The sequence below is a fragment of the Astatotilapia calliptera genome, chromosome 3 (assembly GCF_964374335.1).
Source record: "Astatotilapia calliptera chromosome 3, fAstCal68.1, whole genome shotgun sequence".
In the NCBI taxonomy this organism is placed as follows: Eukaryota; Metazoa; Chordata; class Actinopteri; order Cichliformes; family Cichlidae; genus Astatotilapia; species Astatotilapia calliptera.
In genome coordinates this window covers 13,674,091-13,698,700 of record NC_137424.1, presented here as the reverse complement: position 1 = coordinate 13,698,700, position 24,610 = coordinate 13,674,091, and the positions used below count along the sequence as shown (strand labels likewise).

The 24,610-nt window shown below is 41.2% G+C and overlaps 3 protein-coding genes and 2 long non-coding RNA genes across 8 annotated transcripts in view; 3 read left to right on the top strand and 2 right to left on the bottom strand.

Moving 5' to 3' along the window:
- LOC145425217 (uncharacterized) overlaps positions 1 to 24,610 on the top strand; it is a 300,454-nt gene that overhangs the window by 167,773 nt on the left and 108,071 nt on the right. The window lies entirely within an intron of this gene.
- The window catches only part of LOC113011591 (uncharacterized), a 207,167-nt gene that overhangs the window by 93,042 nt on the left and 89,515 nt on the right, over positions 1 to 24,610 (top strand). The gene's annotated exons all lie outside the window — the stretch shown is intronic.
- The window catches only part of LOC113017655 (uncharacterized), an 81,434-nt gene that overhangs the window by 26,412 nt on the left and 30,412 nt on the right, over positions 1 to 24,610 (bottom strand). The window lies entirely within an intron of this gene.
- Positions 5,055 to 9,582, bottom strand: LOC145425178 (uncharacterized). 2 transcript variants are annotated; one of them, XR_013905834.1, is made up of 5 exons: positions 8,104 to 9,582; positions 7,367 to 7,982; positions 6,855 to 7,007; positions 6,398 to 6,488; positions 5,055 to 5,806 (listed from the first exon to the last, which is right to left on the bottom strand). It is a non-coding gene; the product is annotated as an uncharacterized LOC145425178 (long non-coding RNA). The 2 variants fall into 2 exon arrangements; XR_013905833.1 differs by having other exon boundaries at positions 7,367 to 9,576.
- On the top strand, positions 9,464 to 24,095 carry LOC145425154 (phospholipase D1-like). Of its 3 annotated transcripts, none has more exons than XR_013905815.1 (5): positions 9,464 to 9,617; positions 13,636 to 13,741; positions 21,723 to 21,839; positions 22,130 to 22,706; positions 22,796 to 24,095. XR_013905815.1 is itself a non-coding variant. In XM_080298116.1 (5 exons), exons 2-5 carry the CDS (start codon positions 13,724 to 13,726, stop codon positions 22,847 to 22,849), a joined length of 438 nt encoding a protein of 145 aa, XP_080154242.1. In that variant the 5' UTR covers positions 9,464 to 9,617; positions 13,636 to 13,723; the 3' UTR covers positions 22,850 to 24,095. The 3 variants fall into 3 exon arrangements, 2 of the variants coding, with proteins under 2 accessions (XP_080154242.1, XP_080154241.1); XM_080298116.1 differs by having other exon boundaries at positions 22,130 to 22,378; XM_080298115.1 differs by lacking the exons at positions 21,723 to 21,839; positions 22,130 to 22,706; positions 22,796 to 24,095 and adding an exon at positions 16,909 to 19,479.

Sequence of the window (24,610 nt, the reverse complement as noted above, 5' to 3'; positions counted from 1 at the left end):
TAAAAAAGAACTAACATAAATCAAATCCACTTCAGCTAAATCCTTCTCATTTATTTCCATCTTACATGCTGTGACTGTAGCCATTCCCACATCTCTGTGAATGGGACTCATGGACATGGATCAGTGGTTGTTGATCAATGGTCCTGAGAATCTGCATAATTAAGATGAAGGAACGGAGCTCCCAGCCCATCGTTCCTGCAGCTGCAGGTTTCAGTCTTTATGCAAATGTCCTGTTTGTAAGACTGAAACCTGCAGCTGAGACTGAAGACGTCACCTGATGATGACAACACGTTTCTCCCACAAAACGCTGCGTCCAGATGAACAGAACCAACAGACTCACTTTCCTGGATGATTGAGATGCATCAAGACTTCATTGTGTGTTACTTCTCATTCAGCACAGACACATTATTCCTGTTAGGTCATGTCAGCTGTCACTCAGTACAACTGTGAACAACACAAACTTCTCTTCAATGTGTCACAGAAACACTAAGTGTGAGAGCCTGTATGACACACAGGACAGACTGTAAGCTCTGCTGGCTGCACAGCACTTTGTAGCAGTTTTCCAACATGTCCTCCACCCGTGATGTCAGTGGTGGGACCCCAGTCACAGCACTCAGCACCACCTCCTTTAAATGTATTTTATAGCAGTTCCTCCCGTTACTCGGTGCAACGCTTCTTAAATGTGTTTTTGCAGGATAAAACACAGCAGGTGGTGTAGAGAGGACGTCAGCTGACGGAGCAGAGGGAGGCAGACTGTGGATAAATGACAGAGGAGAGCAACCATGACAGAAGCACAGGTGTGGCAGATAGAAGTGGCTTTATAGACACTTATTGTCAGTCCTCGTGCATGCTGTGGAAATAAGTGTCTGTGTCATGAGGTGACATGTGAGCTTATCTTTGGTCAATAAAGCTGAACGACCAGTTTTCACTTTGCTTGTTACGCTTGTTTAGTGACGTCTGGGTTTCTGTGGAGCCCGAATTTTGATGAGTTCTGGTGAAATCATCTGAGATCATCTGAGCATCGGTGAAGAGTCAGCAGAGAAAGTGTGGGACAGAAGTTTGCTTTGGACACATGGACTGAAATCAAAAAGGAACAAACAGGATTTCCAATGGACAGTATGGAGAAGTGAAAGTACACAAAGGCTGTGCTGGAACACGTGTGTTACACTTTTTGACAGCTGAGAACAAAACACAATATTTTGCATCATCTCTGCAGTGTCTCTTCTTTCCTCTGCTGTTGTGCTTTTAGCTCCAAACTGTTTCAAATGGTTTGTCAGCAAGCTGACCTCTGACCTCTGCAGTACTAACTCCTGACCCGTACAAAGAGCGGGCGTTTCTGACCTTTGACCTTCAGCTGTATGTCTCTCAGTCTCAGTTCTTCTCTCCGTCACTGGTGGAGCAGGTGTAGTTGCTGCTGACAGTCAGTCGTTTGTTTTCTCAGAGTGAGGCTGAAGTCTGAACTGTTCAGAGCATCAGGTCTCATCAACGTGCGCTGCTGTAACGCCGCTTTGTCCTCTGAGATCACCAGATATGAAACCTGAGTGCTGACAGAGCAGCATGTTCCCCCTCATTCACCTCCACCACCACAGCCAAGGCATGCTGGGAAACTGAGGACACACAGACGGAGAACTGAAGTGTCTGCTGTGTGTTCATCTCAGAGTCCTCACAGGTGACACATTAGCTCCAGAACACCAAGCCAGGTGTTTGAAGCCTGACAGGGATTCTTCCCATCCAGAGGGAGGATTTAGCTGCACAACAATGAACATTAGTGTGTAGTTTAGAAACACAGACTGTGCCTGCACTGCATCTAGTGAAGAAAAGTGTTACTGCCAGAGAACCAGGCTCCTTTAAAGCAGCTGATATTAAGGTTGAAAAATCAACAACAAGCTGATGTAATCAACGTTTCACAAAATGGTCAGCAGCTAAAATCTGGAGCCGTTCTTTGGTGGTAATTAACAGTTTGTTCTTGTTAGCTAATTATGTAATTAAAGGTAGCAGCAGAAGCCTTGTGTTGAAAGCCCATTCACTCACACATTCACACAGTATGTGTGTGTCTGTGTTACACTGTGGACATCCCTTCTGTTGGAGCGCCATCTTGTGGCAGGTTTAAGAAATGTTATTCTTGTAAATCCAAACTGATGCACCTCCATAGCAGACTGTGGAGGCTTTCAGTGACATGAAGACTTGATTTATACTGTCATATTCTCCTGTTACACAAAGCACAGCACGCTGAACATGGATGAACTGAAACTCCCAGCATCTGACTGAGGAAAAGCACAAATCATTCTCACACTGACTCCTGCTTGATTTTAGATTTGCTTTCAAATCCTCACACTTTCATATGAAGCACTAAATGGGCTCCAGACTGTTTATCTCAGCTTCCTGTCAAACACACTGCTGCTCACACCGAGGCTCAGTTTACTCCTCCAGCCTGGCTTAACCTGCTGTCTGTTAAAAACAGTCCCACACTCCTCTGTTTAATCCTTCTGATCAGACTCTTTGATTTTGTATTGTTTTTACCTGAAGTTGTGTTTTTGACATGGTTCTGTCTGTGAAATAAAGCTCACACACACACTGCTACAGTCCTTCATACACTTAGAAACGAAGCTGCTCCTTTCCTCAGTGCTGACACATAAAGAAGAGTTGGTTTTATATCCAACACGTCTCTGTTCCAGAAAACAGCTTCAGCAGCCTCTGAGTCTGAACTTGGAGTTGGTTGTAAGCCACAGGCCTGTGTGCACAGCAATGAGGAAATATAATGCAGTAAGTGAAACATGGATGTGTGTAACAGATTATCCCAAAGGTTGATTCTGTTCATCTGGACGTTCTCAGTGAAACATTTGGTCTCTCGGTCAGGTGACTCCTTTAGTCTCAGCTGACTGCAGGTTTCCAAACCTTTGTCACTGGATCACTCATCTCATCTCCAACGTGTCCCTGACACAGACAGCTGGAGCCGTTACAGCAAAATCATTGATCATCGTTTTTAGAACATTAGCTGGTGTTGGTGGGCAGGCTAGCAGTGCTAATTGTTAGCACTAGTTCTGCTGCTCTCCCTTTGTCTCTGTTATTGTTGGTCTTTAGTGAACAATAGAAAGTGTCTTCATGAGACTGTTGCCTAATGTTCAAATGTAGATAACACCACCTGCACCAACCTGTTACACAGCACAACCCTCTGGTGTAGCTTTGGCTGGAGCACATATTGGCAGCTCCAGTGACATCACCACTCCATGGTGACATCATCTCTACAGACTGTGGCTGTTACATATCCTCACCTGGTCATAATAAGACTGTCCTCAGCTGCACACAGCTCGAAGATGAACAAACTGAAGTAAATACAAATTAGAGTTACGATAGATTGAAATCTTGTAATCAGAGCTAATTCTTAGTGAACCTCTCACAACATCATATCCTGATCCTGGGTTAGTGTCTCGGTCTCAGATCACAACATCAGCACAGGCTTGGCTTGGGTGAGGTATTGAGTGGTTCTTGTCCATGACAGCTGCAGGTACAGTGCCATCAGCCATGCTGCACCACATGTCTGCCCAGGAACATTAGTGTGGCTGAGTCTCATGTAAACATTGTGCTAAAGTGGTGGGAAAGTGGCTGCAATACTTTCAGTATGATATCCACAAACCTCTGAGTGTCACAGAGTGGGCCTGTGCTCAGCTCACTGTGCCCCATTCAATTCTACTTGCATAGTTTTACAAGTAAAATTAAAAGTTGCTCAATGATAAGTTATTGTAGTAACAACTAAGTCCATGGTCATTATTTGTTAATAGTAGCTTAAAGCTTCTGCACCAATCATGGAGCACCAGGTTTAGAGCATGTGGATCTACAAAAGTAAGTCCCAGTAAGATGGGCTGAGCCTTACATACTAGAAGAAACATGTCATTCCCAGCAGATGAAGCGCCCTTTAAAGCAGGATCTCACTTTAAACCTAAAGAACTTGCTATGAGCATGCAGTGCATTCATGGTTATTATTCATACGATTGTGGGGAGCTAATAAAGTGCAACTATCACATTACATTTTATTATTAAATTGTTGTTAACAATCCCTTCACTTCTGCTTATCTAATTCATGGTTGCAGGATGGCTGACAGCTTCCATTAGGCAGGAGGTAATGTCCATTCTGGCCACAGTGCAACCCACAATGTGTAACTTACACTATTATATTGCATTATGTCACATTGTTACATCTTTTTAATAAATGATGACAGTCAGCTGAATTTGCTGCCCCCTTGGTGGAGGACATCAGGATCAGCTGCTCCATCATAAACACCACAGAAGAAGAACAACACTGCACTGAAAAAAATATGTTGTTGGATTTACTTAATTCAATGGTGGACATTTGTTGCACACAGATGTTTTGCTTTGGCAGCAACTTAAACAATTGAGTTAAATTAACACAATTTATTCATGTTCAATAAACTTGTGCAATTTGTGTTGATAAAATGTGACTTAAACATGTTTTGATGAAGTAATTTGAGCTCTTGGAATATTTTAATCCTTCACAATTTTCTCACGTTATCCCAACACGATTCAATAACTTTTACCCAATACTACTTGGTCACTTAAATACTACATGTTATCTTCAAATTACATTTTGCTATTATATTCTAGTATCAAATACACAATTTTCAAATGGAGGCCTTATAACAGATTGTATTGTTCTCTTCCAAGATGGTTGCTGGCATCCACCAGTAACCTTTCAAAACAAAATGTCTAATTTCACTGCAGTAGGTAAAGAATTAAACTGACATTACTCCTCTACTGAATCTATATAAATCAACAGTTAAATAATGTCAGTTCTTCCGTGTTCTCTGGAATCAATCACAGCAAAGAAATTGGACTGTTTCTTTTGAAAAATGTTGGGAAAGAACAATACAAAAATTCTATTTAAGGCCTCTGACATCAAGATTCAGTTAAACAACAATTATAACTAAACAATTTGAGGTAATGTTAGTTTCCATTAACATTAAATTAGGTTACTGAATTGGCAAACACCTTCCTATTAACACCTCCCATTTTACCCCAATAACTAAAGAAATTAGCACTTGCAGGTCAAAACCTTTATTCAAGAGACGCAAAAATAACATTGATACAGTGACTGTCAAAAATTACAGCACTGATCATACTGTGACATCTTGGTTCAAAACAGCACACTTAGAAATATTCAACGTTCTTTACTTCAACTGAATGAAACTGAAAATACCATTTCACACGACCCATATGGGATATTTAGACTGTATAACTGTTCACGCTACATCTCTTCACTAGTAAAAGAAAGAAAAAATACAAAGAGAAATTAAAAAATGCTGCCAAACAGACAAACAGAACTTGTACAGAGCAAAAGGAAAAACAAACAACAACAAAAAACGGCTCGTCCTCATGGCAGTTGCAGAGTATATAAAAATGAACCCTGCGATCCGTTCCTGGAATTGAGCTTCAAAAATGCAGCAGAACAAGTGTGAGATTTAAATGTCCTCTCACCTAGAGCTGGTCACCTCACATGCATAACAGTGAGCTTCGTTGCAGGAGCAGTTTTGTCTTAGTTGTGAGCTTTTCTTGAGAGCTGAGTTGCATCCAACTCCATTACCACCCATTGAATCACCTCAAAAGTGTAGCAGAGTTGTGATGGGTAGCTCATGTTGAAGGAATAAAAAAGGTCCAAACAGCATGGCTACTGCAAAGGTCACGTTATCCAGATCTTGAAGAACAACATCAGAAAAGTCATTGCCTGCCGCATCCTCTGGAGACAGATGTTCATTGTGGTTTTCTCAATCTGTGCAGTGGCCTCAGTCAAGTCCTGGTTAAACACAAAACATTTCTTTAAGATTCCTTTTTAAACTCATCTCTTTTGAATCTACCAGTTCTAATGTTAGAGTAATTTAAACCAATGCAAGCAACATAGTAAATAGCTATAGCCAAAGAGTGGCCTGCCATGCTGCCATTCATGGTCTAACAGAGTTTCTAAGAGAGGGTGAAAAACATAATTTCAAATGCTTTACATTAGTTTTTCTTAGAAAGACACCGGCCCATCAGAAATCCAGGTTATGTCACTCAGAAGATGTTAGAATTTAGACTTTCAGCCCCACAATTTGGTTAGCTGTTGGTCAGTTGGTCATTTTTTCAAACAAAAGCTAATATAAATATTGGTGGGATTTTCCTTTGTTCATTAGAATGACAAATTTAAAGTTTTTTCACACTGATGTGACCCCTAATACAGGGGTGGGGATGGGGCCTCAAGGGCCGGCGGCCGAGTTCACTACCAGGCCTCATGTGAACTTCAAATTATTAAAGAGGACTACTGGTCCTAACCAGTCCAATGAGGATCAAGTGGATAACTAAATGCATTTTTAAATGTTGCAAAGCCACAATCTACTCATAAAACACTCACCATGAACTCCTGCACCAAGATGTTGCAATTGTCTTTCACACAGATGCGGAGCACTTTGATGAGGGACTCCGAGCATTAATGTCATCCTTGACTATTATAACAAAGAAAACAGAGATTTGTGAACTTTTCAGTAGCAGAGAAGAAAATGATCCCAGACAAAAACTCTTGACTTTTTAAACCAGTCAACATGCAACACCAGCATCTACAAAGCAATATCAAAAGTTCCTGTTTGACATAAACTTTATGGATATATAGTTTCCAGAACATTTATTTTTAAAAAAAGATAATTTTTTCTCAGTGGGCCAGTAAATGCATGACGAAAATTATGGCATCCTTTTAGTGGAATCATTACTCACAGGTAATAGTTGACTGTTTCAATGGATGTAGCATAAAAATCTTTTACTGACCTAATGCAATACATATACACTTTGTAGTTAAAGAATTTTAAAGTTCTTACTGTCATTATGGCAGCTACATCCTTTAGCTTTGTGCCCTGTTCCCCCGATCACTTTGCAAACACTTTCAGCAGACTGTCAGAGAAAAACTCAGCTCCGTCAGAAACCTTGACTGTAAAGGCATGGTTGGGATGCACTGGAATGCTGCATTTTATCTGAAATGACATAAAATTATTTTTGAAATAACAGCAGGCACTGTGCTTGGTTAATCAGTAATGTTTTGTTGAATAAAAACTGTGTTTCCAGATCTTATGGGATTAAAAAAAATCCAAAGATGTTTGTTTCTGATTTGCAACCCAACAACCCACAAGTTACAACCTCATTTCAGTTCAAGTGTGCATTAATGCGAGTCCAGTAATCACCTTTCTGGCAATACATACAGGTATAAGTTAAACCTATGGCAGATTTTGGATCTCTCAGTTGTATTAATAGGGTGAGTATGCATGCACCTAATAATTATAAAAAACCTATTATAATTAAGTTACAGAAACGAAAATAGAATATACTTTCTTACCATAACACCTTGAACCCACAATCCATCAGCTGACTCCTGGTGAAATGCAGAATAGAGGTCATCTCTCAATGTGCAGCAAAAAAAACAAAAACAAAAACAAAAGGACAGCAGGTGAGGGCAGGAGGGGTAGGGATGTAAGCTAGCATAATGCCGCTGATGATATTAGCTAAAGCTGTTCAATGTCCAAAATCTCACTAACACCACGGTGCAGTAAATACACAATGTAACTGAAGAGTCAGTTGACAAATCTATTCACACAGAAAACCAAATTATGTTATGAGTGCCTCGTAATTAGGTTTAATGTGATATTACGGCTCTTGTGCCAAAGACAAATTCAAATGAAAAAGCGCCAATTCTTTGACAACAGATAAAACAGCAAATAAGCTAACGGCTCTTTTTTAGCATGTTACATGGCGACACTCTAGACGTTTAACTACATTTGGCTGAAATATGGTAAAAATGAATTCAAAAAATCAAGACATACCAAAAACGTAGAGTTGGCTGCTCGACTTGACTGAGATGGATGCCTTTTTTAAACCACGATCCAAAGCCCGCGAGATGAAATCACGCGTGGTTTCACGAGATTTAACGTTGCTATCTTATTGACTTACTTCACCTGAACATGATATGAACAATTTAATACACCCTTTCTGCATATCATGTAGTTTTTACACTATATAGTTACATTTAACTTTAAAACATGAGGCAATTGTGTTAAATGCATGCAAGATGCTTACATAAATCCAAGAGATGGCCAGTCCCTTTTTTTCAGTGTGGATCAGATTATCTGGACGTGTTTGACAGGGACAGTGTTCATGTTCATGGACATCAGGACAAAAACAGACGATGGAAACCTGCCAGATTTGAGCTAAACTGCTCGTTTCCATGTGTAGTCCCTGGGAGGTCACATGACCAACAAAGACACACAAGCTGTGTCCCAAAACGTCGGCTGCATCCTCCGGAGGCCGCATTTGAAGGCCGATGACGTCACAGCCAGGCGACGAAGGCTGTCCCGATTCCTCGACTCCTTCAAATGCGTCCTTCATTCCCCGAGTTTGAAGGATGGGTCGGGTCTGTCCTTCGTGGCCCACCATATCCCAGAATTCATAGCGCGGCCCAGCCAAATTTCAGCTGCCAACAATGGCGGCCGCTACTAAGTTTTAAAATTTAACGAGGGAGCACTACTTACTTACAATGAATTCCTTACACTATATAATTTTCCCGTCAGTGTTGGGGAATTCTCAATGGTGCTTGGTGCCATACCCTCAGGGACTTTAATGTTATAGAAAAACACTGACAGCTCAATATCTGCCTCAGTCACTCTCCCTGATCCAGCTGAGTCAGCAGTGGGAAAAATCTGCTTTTCACAGGAACTTGGTAACAGCAATAAGAGAAGACGTAGTTTATTCCAAGAAGATATCATGTCTCTCCCATATATAGAATATCTTACTGGAACCGACATGTTCCAGATATCACCTGGAAGACAGTCTGGATGATCCCATAAATATCTAATTGTGAACAAGGTGAAGGAAATCTCATATAAAATTCTTCATAAATGTGACCCAGCCAGTCACTATATGGTAACATTTAAAAGAGACATAAATACTAATTGAACTTTCTGTGGGGATCATCCAGAAACTGTGGCACATCTCTTTTGGTTCCTCTACACAGAGATTCTGGAAGAATTTAGCAGTTTTGTTATTGTCCATATTTTAAGGGAGTTTTCTTTACAATGGAAAATGTTTTATTCTGTTTCTTTAAGTTCCCCAGGAAGAATGATAAATGTTTTTTATAAAATATTTGTTAATACTTTTAGCTATTTTATATCCATAAATGTAAGTTTATTAATAAAACACCATATTTCTGCCTTTTTATAAGGATATGAATTGTACATACAATCAATTTCAGACTCAACCAACAAAAAGCCTCTCAGAACAATATTTATATGTTGATTTTTTTCGCCTACTCATATCATAATTTTTTTACTCCTGGTTCTGTATGTTCATGTTCTGTTCTTTTGTAAACTTCATCTGGTTGTATGTTGTAAACTCATTGTGTTTCAATAAAGTTCGATTTAAAAAAGGGTACGTTCTAAACGAAGCTTCAGACGTCACTGATCACGTGACTCTGGCCAAACGAATCAAGCCTCGACACGGTGCTTCTGAAGCAGCGCGTTGATCTTTCTGACACACGCACCGGAGCGTCAGCTTCAAGCGGACCATCACTACGTCTCACATCTAAAGGTGTCAAGGTAACTTTGAACTGAGTTCAGTCAATCTGGAGTTTTTCCAAGTTTTCTGTTGCTCTCTGTGAGAGAAGAGTGTTAAAGGCGGGGCTCTCCAGAGTCCAGCAAAACAGGAAACCACAGCTGGGTGTGTGTAAGTGTGCAAACCAATAGAATGCATCGTGGTGGGGGGGGCATCACGGGGAAGAAAACAAATGAAATAATCGGTCGTACCCATGCTTCCCCGACGTCATGCCAGCGCATATTGGGAAATTCGTAGGCACCGATCGGTTTTCTATCAGCCATTTGCTGGGAGTAAGGGCGCCCTCCGTTTGCGAGGTGCGCCTGCTGCTGGCGGCACAGGGAGGAGAGGGCGGGGCGGCGGGGAGTCTCTGGCTGGCTGGAGCGGCATCTAATAACCAACTCGCAAAACAAAATAAAAACAACAAACAGATATTATGATACAGACTTATAATCTGCACCGATGTTTTTTCTAAATTCTATAAAGTGAGCGCGAGAGCCCTCGGTGCGCCTGCGCGCTGCTGAAGTCAAAGTAAACTTTATTGTCATCTCCGCTACAGACAGTCCAGCATATAGAGAAACGAGACGACGAGGCTGCAGTTACAGCGGTGCAAGTAAACAAACAATAAATATAAGAAGAGTAAGAAAATAAATCTACACTTTAGGACTCGGGGTAAAGGATCAATAACAATTTAAATTTATAATTTACAGTTTGATGATTTAAAGTCTCACACAACCCGTCAAAAGGGGCGGGGCCGGCTGCTTCCAAGTAGAGCACATTTCATTTATAATGATGTAAATCCAAGCCCATCATGGATTCACCATCTGAATCCTGGGTTGTGTGAAATCCCAGAAATCAACCTTAGACAAAGTGAATCTGTGAACTAAGGTGTAGGTCTGTTAGGCAGGGCCGTGCAGAGGTTTAAAGGGGCGGGTGCTCAAAGTTAAAAAGGGGCACATTGAACCAGGCTGAATAACAACAACACACTTTCATCAAGAATCTAATATGGGCAACAAGGCAAAGCAAACGTAGCCGATGCTTTAGCTGATGGGTACAATGTTGCTGTTGAGGGGTTGCTGTGGATAGTGCTGGAGGGCAGGGCTGTGTTGGTCTGAGACTGTAGACAGTAAAAAGTCCATAGGAGAGATGGTAGCTGATTAAACAAGTGTCATGAGATAATAACAAAATGCAAAGATTGGTGACAGCGCTTGGAACCATAAGGCAACAAAAAACTGTGAGAAATAATTTAGGCTCTGCCTGTGAATCACTCTTTGCTTCTCTTCTTCCTTCCATCCCATCATTTCATATATCACTCTGCACTTGCTGTCTATGTGAGAACAAGGCACAACTTGCTATTGCAATAAACTATAATCTAATTATCCACACCTAACAACTCTTGCACTTTAATCTATAATAAAATGATGACAGAAAAATGTTATAGCCCTGCCTTTAGTAGCCTCATACAGCTCCTGTTGTTTCCTCCTCATGTCCTTACCAGCCATGTCTGCACAATGTTATATCATGAGTAATATTTTTTTAAATCCAGCTAAATAAAACACACACATTTACACACACACAGTGACATTTTAGACCTTCTTCAGAATACTGTATATACTATGGGCATCATGGTGCTGATCCAGAATCCTTACATTATTATTTATTACTAGAGCTACAATAATAAAGCAAAGAGGAGGGGGAAGTAATAAATATGAAATAATGTATTTATGATGATTCCATTTGTTTCACTATCCACTCTGTGCAGGGGCAAAGCTTATTACATGTTTAAACTGTAGAGATACAATCATTTTACTGCTGTAAAATCCAAATTTTGTCTTATTTAAAATATAAATCTAATATAATCTGCTTCTTAATGTATGTTCTTTGAAATACAGCGTGTGTTTTTAATATATTATAATTATAATAATGCATAATTATGTGGACATGCATATTAGATCGTTTTTAGTGAAATATAATCCCTCCAGAAAGGCAGGAAAAGCCCGGAAACTTACTTTAAAACTAAATATGTTCCCTAAAACGGTGACAGAGCTGCAGACCCATGACAGCCTTACACAGGTAGCCAGCAGCTGTGACCAGCACTACCTGTGCAGTTAATAAAAGGACAGGTAATGTTTGTCGCGCTGTTGCACACACAGCACGCTCGTTTGTTTCAGTTCGTCAGTAGCAACAAGACAGCTTACCAACGTGTACGTAATAAGCTGATACTCCTGTGTGCTACACACTACAGTGCGCGCTGTACACCTACTTACTGGTTGTGTCGCATCAGTCTGTGTCTCTGAGTTAACTTGTGTTTCTCCTACAGCTCCGGACCGCAAAAAATGCGCGTGCTCTTTGTGAGCTCGTTCCCGGCTCGTAACCAGCGCGTTCTGCCGTCAAGGGCGATCATTGGTTAAATGTGATCATGTGACTGATGCAAGCCAGATCCTTTTATTTAGCAAAACCGTGATTAATATTTAAATATTATTGTTGAGGGGCACAGACAGGACTCTGCACATGCACACATTAAAAAAAAAAAAAATTAAAAAAAAAAAAAGTTGCCTCAACAAAAGGGCACCTTGGGCACCATCAGGAAAGGGGCGGGTGCTCAAGCCCCTCTAGCCCCCCCCCCCCCCCTCTGCACGTGCCTGCTGTTAGGTTAATTGTGCTGATCCTCGGGTTGGGGGATTTGTGTTTGTACTGGAGCGCAAAATTCAAACCAATGGAAGATGGACAACAAAAGTTCAAAGCCATCAGGTGCTCAGGTTAGAAAAAAGAGAAAAGATGCAGGTAAGCAGACGTGTGATTGGATAATGGCAGCTCATCCTGAACCAATCAGACTAAACTCCAAACAATACATTATGTTACAGATTTTAATATTAATTAGTCATTGTTACTTGTTGATTTGTCCTTTTCTCATTGTGTGACGAATTATGACGACTGTTTGGTAGCTGTTATTGTCTCTCTCTCTCTCTTCATGTGTGTTTCTCTGGTGAAACAATAGTTTTGTGTTAATGTTAGGGCTGCACGATTTTGCATAAAATGAGAATCACGATTTTTTGGCTTAGAATTGAGATCATGATTCTCTCATAACAATAAATAAACATAAAACAACAAATGTCTCACGTTTTGTTGTTGCAGCAAAATGTTGTCCTGCTTGAAATTCCGTCTCCACCGTTGCTCGACGCTGCGTGTACAGAGCAGGTAGTGCAACAATAGAATAGTTGCGGGACGGCACTGTGTAGCGGTTGGCTAGAGTGTTGATCGTTTTCCTAAATCCCTCGTTTTGCACAGTGTTGATGGAGCCATATCTTTGGTCAGGTGATAAGTGATAGCCTCCGTGATGTCTTTGTGCCTGCGGGAGTTCGACGTGTATAGGGAAGCGCTGTATAAGGTTCCCGTTATTGATGTTTGGGTGGTTGACCGGGACGGATTTTCTCCTGTCACTTTCTCGTCATCCCTGACGTGCTCTCCGTTGTTTTTTTCCTGCTAATTTTAGCATCACACGGCACAGCTTCTGTATCACGTGGTATAAGGCTCTGCCCTTGTCATTTGTTGAGCAGGAAGAGTGAGCGCTTGTTTTCATGCAGAGTACGTCCCGGATCAAAATGTGAAGTTTTACAAATCACCACTTCTTTAGTTAATATCATTTCAGTCTCAGACAATCTCGTTTCTCTTACAGAGGTTGAATGCACCTTCTGCAGATGGCGGTACCACACAGTGTGCGTGGACTTCCCCTGCACAGAAGGCAACTACAAATGCTGTGAATGCTAAATAAACAGAAACAAATGATCCCTGTTGTCTTTGCTTGATGATTGGTTTGAGTCTTGACAATCCACATTGCTGGCGTTGCATCTTTTAATGGCAGCAATGGCAGGTATCAGTGCTCAAACCTTTTGTGTTTGTTTCCAACAAGTTGCCCACCTCGGGAAACAAAAATGTGTTCTTTTACTTGTCAGATGAACATATGAGACACTTTGACTCTTCAGTGCAGTGTGGAGCCTAACAAAGATCTGTTTTGTGTCCCAGCTGATCAGCAGGAGGAGGAGAGTCTGACGGAGCAGCAGAGGAACATTTTCAGCTACTTGGACTCAGCTCAGCCACTACAGAGGAAACAATGAGCTCAACACAGAAGGTGACAGACAGAGCAGGACCATATGACCAAAGATATTTATCACCATATACATCTGAACATTTGCCATAACGATGTAGCTGACGATAGAATTGACACCAGACAAAATACTTTACAGCTGCACAACTTTATTAAAAACCCATCAATGTATTTTCACTGAAACAAGCAGCTGTTGTTTATGTGCATTAAAGTTATATAAAAATGTAACAGTGCAAATGCAAATTCCTCGCTGACAGTTTAACCAAAAGGCGTTTCCAGTGGAAACTGGGCGACACATCCTGAGCATAACCATGTATAATATCCACTAAACTTCAGAAGAGGTTATACAGTCGTGGCCAAAAGGTTTGAGAATTGCATAAATATTGGAACCTGGAGAAGTTGCTGCTTAAGTTTTTATAATAGCATTTTGCCTGCACTCCAGAATGTTATGAGGAGTGATCAGATGAACTGCATCGTCCTTCTTTGCCATGAAAACGAACTTAATCCCCAAAAAGCCTTACCACTGCATTTCATTGCTGTCATCAGAGGATCTGCTGAGACCATTTCAGTGATCGTCTTCTTAACTCAGGTGAGAATGTTGGCGAGCACGAGGCTGGAGATCATCATGGCTGTATCCCGATTCAGGTTCTGCAGCTTTAAAGTCCTCAAGGGCCGCGTACTCAAAGACCGCTAAGGCCGAAGTGCGAGGCTCGTAGGCTCGTGAAATGGGACGTCTAGCCTCCGTCGCGCTGCCCAGGTTGCCTAGCAACCATGATACTAACAGCTGGAAACGTTTCATACAGCTTTGTTTGACAGAAATGAAGGAGAACAGATTTAGTTCATTTGTTTCTACATGAGCTCTGTGTGATTTGATGAGTATCTGAGGCTGAGACCACAGGACTGTGAAACATGATTGTTGGGCTTCATTTCTGTGCTGAACAGTTGTTTAAGATTAGCTGTAAATAACAATTAGCTGATGTTGTTCATGAGACTAAAGTCACCTCACTGTGGTAATGTAAATATAATATGGCCAATATTATAGTTATCATATTAATCACTTCACTCACAGACAAGTATCTGTGACAGTGTGTATACAGATGTATCATATATAAGAGACAAATATTGTTCATTTAATATGTTGGCATTATTACATTTGGCTCCATGCTTACATATATGTGTAAAAAGCAAATGTAGGAGCTGTGATAACTGTGTCTGATAGAATGAAGAGTAGACTGATATATGAAATATTCCTTTATTGGGTGAGAAAATCAGACCATGAAAAAAAAAAAACAGACCATTTCTGTGCTGCTGGCTCTTCCTCCTCCTCTTCCTCACACACTGCTGAGTTTGTCCTGGTGGATCATCAGGGCTGCAAAGCCTCACAGATGATGTGCAGCAGTGGGTCCCTCAGTCTGTCCTCACTCTGGACACTTGCAGTCGTCACACATGGAAATCAAATGTGTGATAAGCTGCAGGATTCAAACACAAGTGTAACTTATAAACACATGTTCATACTTTTATTCCACAATCAGAGAGAAAGAAACAGAGAGAGAGTGCAGGACAGACAGACAGGTGACAGTCTCAGGTGTACACACTGCTACACAACAGCACCAGAGAAGCAGGATTTAGTGTTTGTGTTATTACGAGTGTAAACAAGAAGAGTCCCAGATGGTACAGTGGACACATGTGTGACTGCTGTGATTAAAGCATCTTTCTTTCAGCTTAACGAGTGAACCGTCAGCTCGTTCAAACACACGTTAAAGTGCGTTTGGCTCGACACCACCGAACAGAGGCAGCAATATAACACAGCTAACATTAACAGTGCAGTGAATCCTGCTTGTGCCGTGATGTTCAGGACTGCAAACCGAGCAGCATCACTGACTTTCAGCTTGTTGTGTTTGTGGATATATGACTGACTTTAATTATCCACAAAATCATCACATTCTCTGTAGGATTAAGGTCGACTATTGAACGGCGTATATTTTAAAGGCTTTAAAACCAAGTTAACGCTGAAAGTACAAACATCACTAATGTCACATAACTCTGCCGACAAGGCATAGCTATGGCTATGAAATGCTCTTTGTGTATCACTTCTTCATTATGAAAGATGTCATTAATGCACTAGTAATGTCTCATCTGGAGTATTGTTCAATCATTTGGTCAGCAGCTAATAAGACAGATCTTAACAGACTTCAGTTAGTCCAGAATAAGGCGTCCAGATTAGTGTGAAGATGTTCATACTATACTAATATTGATAAAATGCATAATAACCTTTCTTGGCTTCCTGTACAGGCTAAAATATTCTATGGCTTACTTGTAGTTCTAAAGAAAGCAATTCTGTTAAACACACCACATTTATTCTGCTCAGCTGCAGTATCCAGATGAAATACATCATCATATTACACAGTTTTCAACAAACTGCAATTTAGTAAATGCTCGAGTTAAAAGTAACGTTTTGTAAAACTGTTACATTTAGAGCAACTTTTAAGTGGAATAAGTTGCCTTAAAAAATTAGAGAATTATTCAAAACTTCAATGAACACTTAAAAGCCGATTTACAGAGCTTTTAGTTGTTGTAAATATTGTAAGACATGATTTGTTTTTGAAATTTGTGTAATGTGCCTCAATGTTATTGATATTATTATTATTGATTGCTTATATTTGAACAATTGTGAAACCTCACTGTGGATGTAAGAGTGAAATTATGTGGATATCTTGAATCCACTTTATTGTGTAATATTTTATGTGAGTATTTGACGGAAGACGAGCAACATCTGTTGTGGAAGCTAACGGGGTTCCTTTAGAATAAACAAACATAGGATTTATTATCACTGAATAATTCTGTATAAATCTATACAAATTATAGAAATATGTAATAGGAAACAACAAAATAATCTAAATTATAAAATAATGTGTGTGTGTGTGTGTGTGTGTGTGTGTGTGTGTGTGTGTGTGTGTGTGTGTGTGTGTGTGCGCATGATTTTAGTGTTTGAACAGTCATGAATTATCTTTAACAGCCGGTTGGATGTAATGTATTAGAACTACCAGCAGGTGGGGATAAGAGACCTTTAAGGTGTTTGGTGCCACGCTCAACCTTCAGGTTTAAAACTAGTGTTAATGGAGTTTGAAGGTTGAGTTTGTTCCACGACTGCATTTCACTCACTGCCTCTGTTTGTATCTCTGTCACTGCAGGACCAACATGGAGCCAGAAGTCAGCGCTCTCAGGAGGCCGACAAACCTCACAGAAGAAAGGGAGAGAAAAAACACACCTGTGACGAGTGTGGGAAGGGTTTTACTGTGAGGGCTAAACTAAAACAGCATCAGGTCATCCACACTGGAGAGAGACCGTTCAGCTGTGACTTGTGTGGAAAGTCTTTTTCCTTGAAGGGTTCCCTAAAACAACACCAACTCATCCACAGTGGAGTTAAAGCGTACAGCTGTGATCAGTGTGGCAGAGCTTTTACTCGCATGAGCCACTTACAGAGTCATCTAGTTACCCACTCTGGAATTAAGCCATACAGCTGTGATCAGTGTGGCAGAGCTTTTACTCACAGTAGCAACTTACAGAGGCATCTAGGTACCCACTCTGGAATTAAGCCATACAGCTGTGACGAGTGTGGGATGGAGTTTACTCTGAAGGCTTCACTAAAACAGCATCAGGTCATCCACACTGGAGAGAGACCGTTCAGCTGTGACTTGTGTGGAAAGTCTTTTTCCTGGAAGCGTTCCCTAAAACAACACCAACTCATCCACAGTGGAGTTAAAGCGTACAGCTGTGATCAGTGTGGCAGAGCTTTTACTCGCATGAGCCACTTACAGAGTCATCTAGTTACCCACTCTGGAATTAAGCCATACAGCTGTGATCAGTGTGGCAGAGCTTTTACTCACAGTAGCAACTTACAGAGGCATCTAGGTACCCACTCTGGAATTAAGCCATACAGCTGTGACGAGTGTGGGATGGAGTTTACTCTGAAGGCTTCACTAAAACAGCATCAGGTCATCCACACTGGAGTTAAAGCGTACAGCTGTGACTTGTGTGGAAAGTCTTTTTCCTGGAAGCGTTCCCTAAAACAACACCAACTCATCCACAGTGGAGTTAAAGCGTACAGCTGTGATCAGTGTGGCAGAGCTTTTACTCAGAGTAGCCACTTACAGAGGCATCTAGGTACCCACTCTGGAATTAAGCCATACAGCTGTGATGAGTGTGGGAAGGGTTTTACTGAGAAGGATTCACTAAAACAGCATCAGGTCATCCACACTGGAGAGAGACCGTTCAGCTGTGACTTGTGTGGAAAGTCTTTTTCCTTGAAGGGTTACCTAAAACAACACCAACTCATCCACAGTGGAGTTAAAGCGTACAGCTGTGATCAGTGTGGCAGAGCTTTTACTCACAGTAGCAGCTTACAGAGTCATCTAGTTACCCACTCTGGAATTAAGCCATACAGCTGTGACGAGTGTGGGATGGAGTTTACTCTGAAGGCTTCACTAAAACAGCATCAGGTCATCCACACTGGAGAGAGACCGTTCAGCTGTGACATGTGTGGAAAGTCTTTTTCCTTGAAGGGTTCCCTAAAAAAACACCAACTCATCCACAGTGGAGTTAAAGCGTACAGCTGTGATCAGTGTGGCAGAGCTTTTACTCACAGTAGCAGCTTACAGAGGCATCTAGTTACCCACTCTGGAATTAAGGCATACAGCTGTGACGAGTGTGGAAAAACTTTCAGCCAGAGAAGGAGCCGAAATAAACACCTACGCATTCACACCAGACATGATGTGTACTGCTGTGAACAGTGTGGCAAATACTTTACAACAGACGCACACTTACAACAACACATGTTTACCCACACTGAGGAGAGACCTTATCGATGTGACCTGTGTGAGAAGACTTTTAAATCTCCACGTGACCTGAGACGACACCAACAGATCCACACCAGAAAGAGACTCTACAAGTGCAGCTACTGTGACAGAAGCTTCTCACAGTCAAGTACTCGTAACCTTCATGAACGTGCACACATGGAAGGAAACTACAGCTGTGACCAGTGTGACAAGAGCTTCAGGAATCTCAGTTCATACTCTGCACACAAACGATCCCACGTTACTAATAAACTGTTTCACTGTTACCAATGTGCCCAAACATTCACCTCATTGTCTGCTCTGTGCAAACATCAGCGTGATCACTCAGGGCTGAAATCACTCCCATCACTGGATCACAGTGAATCTGAAGACACAGAAAGATCCTCTGGTTTCTGTGTCAGACTCAAAAAGCTTGAGATCAGGCTCCACAGAGTTCAGATAGAATCATTTAAACTTGTGTTGAACTGAACTGGTTGCTGGGCTGAACTTCTACATAATACAGATCTACATGGGATCTTCTTTCCTGTGTTTTACTGAGTCAGTTTTGTCCTTTTTTCTCTGTCCTGGTTTTGCTCGTCTGTAAATGATTGAAACTCAGTCAAATAGTTCATTGTTCTCCAGCAAAACGTTTTGGAAACTCATGTTTAACCTTTAAAACTCTGACATGTTTTAGCACACAAGGCTTCATCGGGGAGTTCACTCATGATTGGACCATGAGAACAAAGGTTTTTACTTCTTTCAAAGAGAGTCTTGGAGATGTTTGATGTTTCTGTTTTTCTGAAACCACCTGAAAGAAAAACTATTTTTCTTGCTTTATGTAGTGTGGAAGTTTTTAATGTTTCTTCATCTGTGATGTTCTTGAATGTGTTCATGTGAAGATGGTACAAATAAACTGTCCTTTCAGCTTTAGCTCCTAATTTATTCATTATTTATGGATGTAGCACAGCAGCCGTCTCTTGATTAACACATGGAGGGCTCAGGATCTGATGGTGTCGTCTCCCTAATTTGCCCACTCAGTAAATCTCACTCATGGCCAAGAAATTGAAATAAACCTTGTTTCCCTGCTGGATAGTGATCCACTGTAACTCTGCTCCTCCTTCCTGCGGAGAGTAACAATACTCTTACTAATTAGCTCCCTTTCACACCTTTGGGGATATTTATTTTTGTGTTTGCAGCGCTGTGAGCCAGAACAGCGAGAGAAAAATCTGCAACAGCGACGAGCCGAATGCTTACGTGAATCGCAGCAGCTGCACGTGTGCTACGCTGAATTCGAGGATATCTTTGCTCTGGATTTCTATTTCTACTTTTTCATTTCTATATGATTCTTCTTGCATCTAAACAAAGATGATTCAATTTGCTAAATGTTGATGGCTCTTCGTGCTCAGGTGTAAATGAGACGTAATATTTGCTCTTGGTTTGGTTCTCCTGTACAGAACCTTGCAGTACAACAGAAACCTAAAAACATTATTTGTAGTTGTTATTCTTAGTTGTTCTGCTGCCTAAATACCACAGGGTCTGATTATGAAGTTATTGAGCTGCACATACGTTACGACCTGCTCAAGTTCAAGGTCACAGCGTCTGTAGAGCAGCTGGAACATAATGAAGTCTACAAGGTTAAAGTTTTCTCTTCAGTTATTGTTCTTTCTGCTGCTTGGTTTGATGGATCTGTGAGCTTTTGTTTTTATTATTGTTATTATAATTATCATTAATATTTTACTCTCTAGAAGCTTTAAAATAGTGTTTGTGTTTGAAAAAATTGATTTAAGAATTGAACAGAAACATCTGTCCTTCTGAAAATCGCCCAAAGGCACGGAGACAAAGTCAAAGGATGCAACCTGTAACTTTCTCTTCCTTCATGTCAGGACCATCATCCATGATTTATATAAAATGCATAAAGCAACAGTAGCACTTTAGTTTGGACTTTATGATTTCTGTAACTGGAAAATATTATTTTGTTTAAAGACAGAAGTGACCGCATAGTTGCAACATCAAAGGGAAATATTAATTAATTAGCATCAAGTATATTTGTTGCTTAAGCGTTTGCACTATAACTTAAGCAGGATTATAACTTTTAAGGAAGGAAAGATTTCAGATATTTAGTTCACTGCTTCAGTTATTTTATTTGAAATTAAAACATTTACGTTGGTCAAATATGATGCTCTAAATCAAATAAAAGTTTGAAAATAAATGATGTATTTTTAAATGCTGCAACAAATGTTCACAGAAAGTAACTATAATTAAAACCAGTTAAACAAAATCAAATGTTTGAATCATGCTTAACCAAATGCCAGGCTGGAGAGCTGAACCTAAAGTATACGTAGAAAGATTTCAACATCTGAGCAGTTTTTAATGTTTTTATCACATATAAATGTCACAGCAGTGGGTCCTGGCCCAAAGCTTTGTGTTTTTGGTTTTCTTTGACTCTTGTTTTTCTTGGTTTTTGTTCTTCTTATTTATCAGGCTCTCAGTAATCTTAGTTCTCCCTCCCTCAGTGTTCATTTCAGCCTGTGTTTAGTTTCTGTTCCCGTGTCCCACGTTTCATCGTTTCATGTCGAGTCAGCCCTGTCTCTCTGTTTCCTGTGTCTCCCCAGTCAGCCCCGCCTCCCTCGGGCACTCATGTGTGATACAGAGTAATAAACCTGACTACATTTGCTACACTCTCTTTATTACCTGTTACTTTAAAATTCATACACTAATTATGTCTGCCCATCAACATGTGAAGGTCAAAGGTCAACATCCCAGTGACATAAGAATAATCACAAAGGGGCAAAGGCAGCGGTTAATTTAGCACATTTAGCATTAAGGGTACAGCAAGGATATACTTTTACTTATTGTGGCAGGGGTGTGGTCTCTGGCCTGCTGCAGTGGAGGCTGGTGGCGGGACGTTGGACGGCACAGGTGAGGGTGATGGAGCTCATGACTCTCCCCTTTATAGTGACGGAGGAGACTGGCGTGGGGGAAGCGTGTAGTGGAGGAAGCCGAGGAGAGAGCTGGTTTCTGGCTACAAAGACGGCGTCAAACCAGAAAACATTGCTCGTGGTCAAATAATGTGTCAATCACCTGTGAATCAAACTGTGTGTGGCTCAGTTCATGTCACAGTGTTGTTTAGTATATCTTCACTTGTCTCACTCTCCTTCTGTTCTGTCCATCAGGACGATCCTCAGCGCTTACACAGATCCTCCATCGATGTTTTGGATCCAATCAGTGATCAGTTCTACGAGGAGGCCTGGATGTTCACCAGCGCTCGCTACACCTCCATCTACCAGAAGGTGAGTGTACTCCTTTGTACTCAGATTAACATTTTACTTCTTAAAATACATTTTCATATATGAGCTTTCTATTATTTCATGGGCCATTTAATCAATATTAAAATTACAAGCATATCAACAAAGGTGAAGCTGGTTTTTTCCACTTGCTGTCACACAGTCATGGAGGAATACAATAAATACATAATCAGTCATAGATCCTGAACAATGACATTAAAAGAAAGTCTGTGGCTCTAACAACTAAACAGTATAAAGACATGCTCCAAGCTGCTGTTTCTCTCCTACTCCTCTAGGTTTTCCACTGTCGGCCATCCAGCGATGCTGGAGGGCTACCTGGCCAATGCTGGCCTACACAAAGAGGTCCCGGCTCGGAGGAGCTGAAGAAGATCCTTGCCTTCCTCGTCAGTTTCCTCTTCAGTTCCTATCCCAACAAAACCTTCTTGCACCTATTAGCTCCAAAGAGGCTATGGTGCCCGTGGAGGTCTGGACCTGAGGCCTGTGCTCATCACGTGGATAGAAAACACTCTGACACCATTCTGGAGGTCTGATGGGACTCTGACCAAAACACAGATGAAATAAAACTTGTGGCTGGAGCTTTTAAAATGACTTTTTCACCTCATAAATTAATGCTCATGATTGCATGTTAGCAAGACAGCATCTCCCCAAGGTGAAACTCTCAGGAGACTCTTAAACTGTAATCTGGTTGAGACTACTTGAGGAGATCTTAGTAGCGAGTATGTGGATTTAGTCTCTTCACCAACAGCAGACAGACCCATGCCAAGAAAGCAGACATGTTCTCAAAGAAAGCCGAGAGCAGAGATTGGAAAAAGCTAAAAAGAAAAAGCTGCAGCTTCAGACGACTATCTGCCTGTAAGGCTGAAAAAGTCCAGTTACGCTCTATTTTGGAAAAGCTCCCAGTTTTGGTAACCTGGACTTTTATTTCCCCTCTTCTGCTACAGATGTTGACTGTGACCTCAGAGGCCAACTGGACCACACAGCTGCAGCAGGAGTGAGGGAGAGGAGTCTTCATCCAGCTTCAAAGAAAACATCAAGGTAAAGTGACGTGGATCAGCGGATAAAGCCGTCTCCACTTTCAAAGGAGATCCTCTGAGAGAGAGACTCTCTGAGCCATGTTAGCCTCAAATTATAGGACTTTATAGTACAGCAACACTTTTAAAGGACAAAAATAACATAAACTGTGACTGTAATACAAACAAAGTATTGCATGTGTTTTTAAAAGTGTTCCTCCGATGGGCAGGATATCACTATTAGACTGTCCCACCAGCCAACTTCCACAAGAGACCACAGCAGCATTCAGTGATCAGCACAGATGTTCCTCTAACACTCAGCATCTGATCCCTGTTGGTCTGTGTGCTTCTGCTTTTGCTCAGTTAGAAACCCCGCAGCAACCCGACCCAAAACTGTCTTCTTGTTGGCCTCAATGTTGAAGTGTCAAACGTCCAACATCTGGAAAGGAAACCACGCCAGTGTACTGTGATGTTTCACCAACATGTGGCAGACGCTGGTCCTGCCTTTCATGCTGACATCAGCAGAGAGCCCCGCCTACCTCAAAGCCTCCCCTGTCATGTATTGATCAGGATGATTATGAAGATGAGCGAGTGCAAATAAGACTGTAAAAGTCCACGAGCAGAATGTTTGGATGCTTTCTAATGATTCATGAATATCATGAGAGTGTTTGTGTGTTTTGTCTTTTCTTTGCTGACGTTTGTTACTAACAAAGACAATTTACGCTCTGTGTGTGTTTTCATCCTTACCAGCCGCACTCTAACTGCAATGAAGGAAACAAACTGTAGAAATGGTCGACTCAGTGACTTCATAAAATATTGAAGTGGTTCAGGTAGAGCCAGTTTTTAAATGACCATGAACACTGAGCGTATTGTATCTGTACAGCATGTTTTTCTATTAGACAGATTTGTAACAGAGGCCTTGCTCTCAGTAAGTTTGAAATCCTTTTCTGATTTCTTTTGTAATCTCTGATCTTTGTGTATCCTGCTCAGTTTGCATGCTGCCTGTAGGAGTTTCTGTCTTTGTATTTGAAGAGAATTCATTGAATATACTCAGCTGCTTCCCTTTGGTGCCTCACACATCACTGAAGTTTTTCAGTGTCCAGTTATTTGTTTTTAATAGCTGTTTGAATTCTCTGTATGTTTGACCCTGTAGACTGTTTAATGGACTGCTCGTCTTCCTGTTTGTAACCACTGCCTGTTTAGGACTAAAGATTTGGATTTTTGACTTTAACACAGCCTCTGCGTGTCGTCCCTTTGTGTCCTCGTCCTCTGTGAATGTGTCACAGATGTTTCCATGATAATAACACAGCTTTCCCACAGTGGCTTGCAGCAGCATTTATTCACAGCACATTTGAGAAAGGTTCAGATTAACTCGATGAGTTTATATTCAGAATGATTCTGACAGTGGGCCACTGTGAATTGTGATCTTTCATCAGGTCAATGTTTAAGTTCAGTATTTCAAAGCAGCAGCTATGAACAGTCATCATGTTGGCATTATTGATTGCAGTTATGTTGATTGCAGTTATTTACATCAGACTTCTTCTCTGAGATAAGAGCACCATTTGTGGGAAAGATGACAGTATTTCCAGGCTGGATGCTGTTTGCAGGGAGAACTGAATGAAAGTCTCCTGCACCTCAGCGCTGAGGTCCACACCTGTGAACACAGATGAGGTCAATCTGCTGCAGCACGTAGAGCTTTACTGATCAGCAGGTTCAAAGGATTCAGCAGAGCGTAGAGTCAGAGCT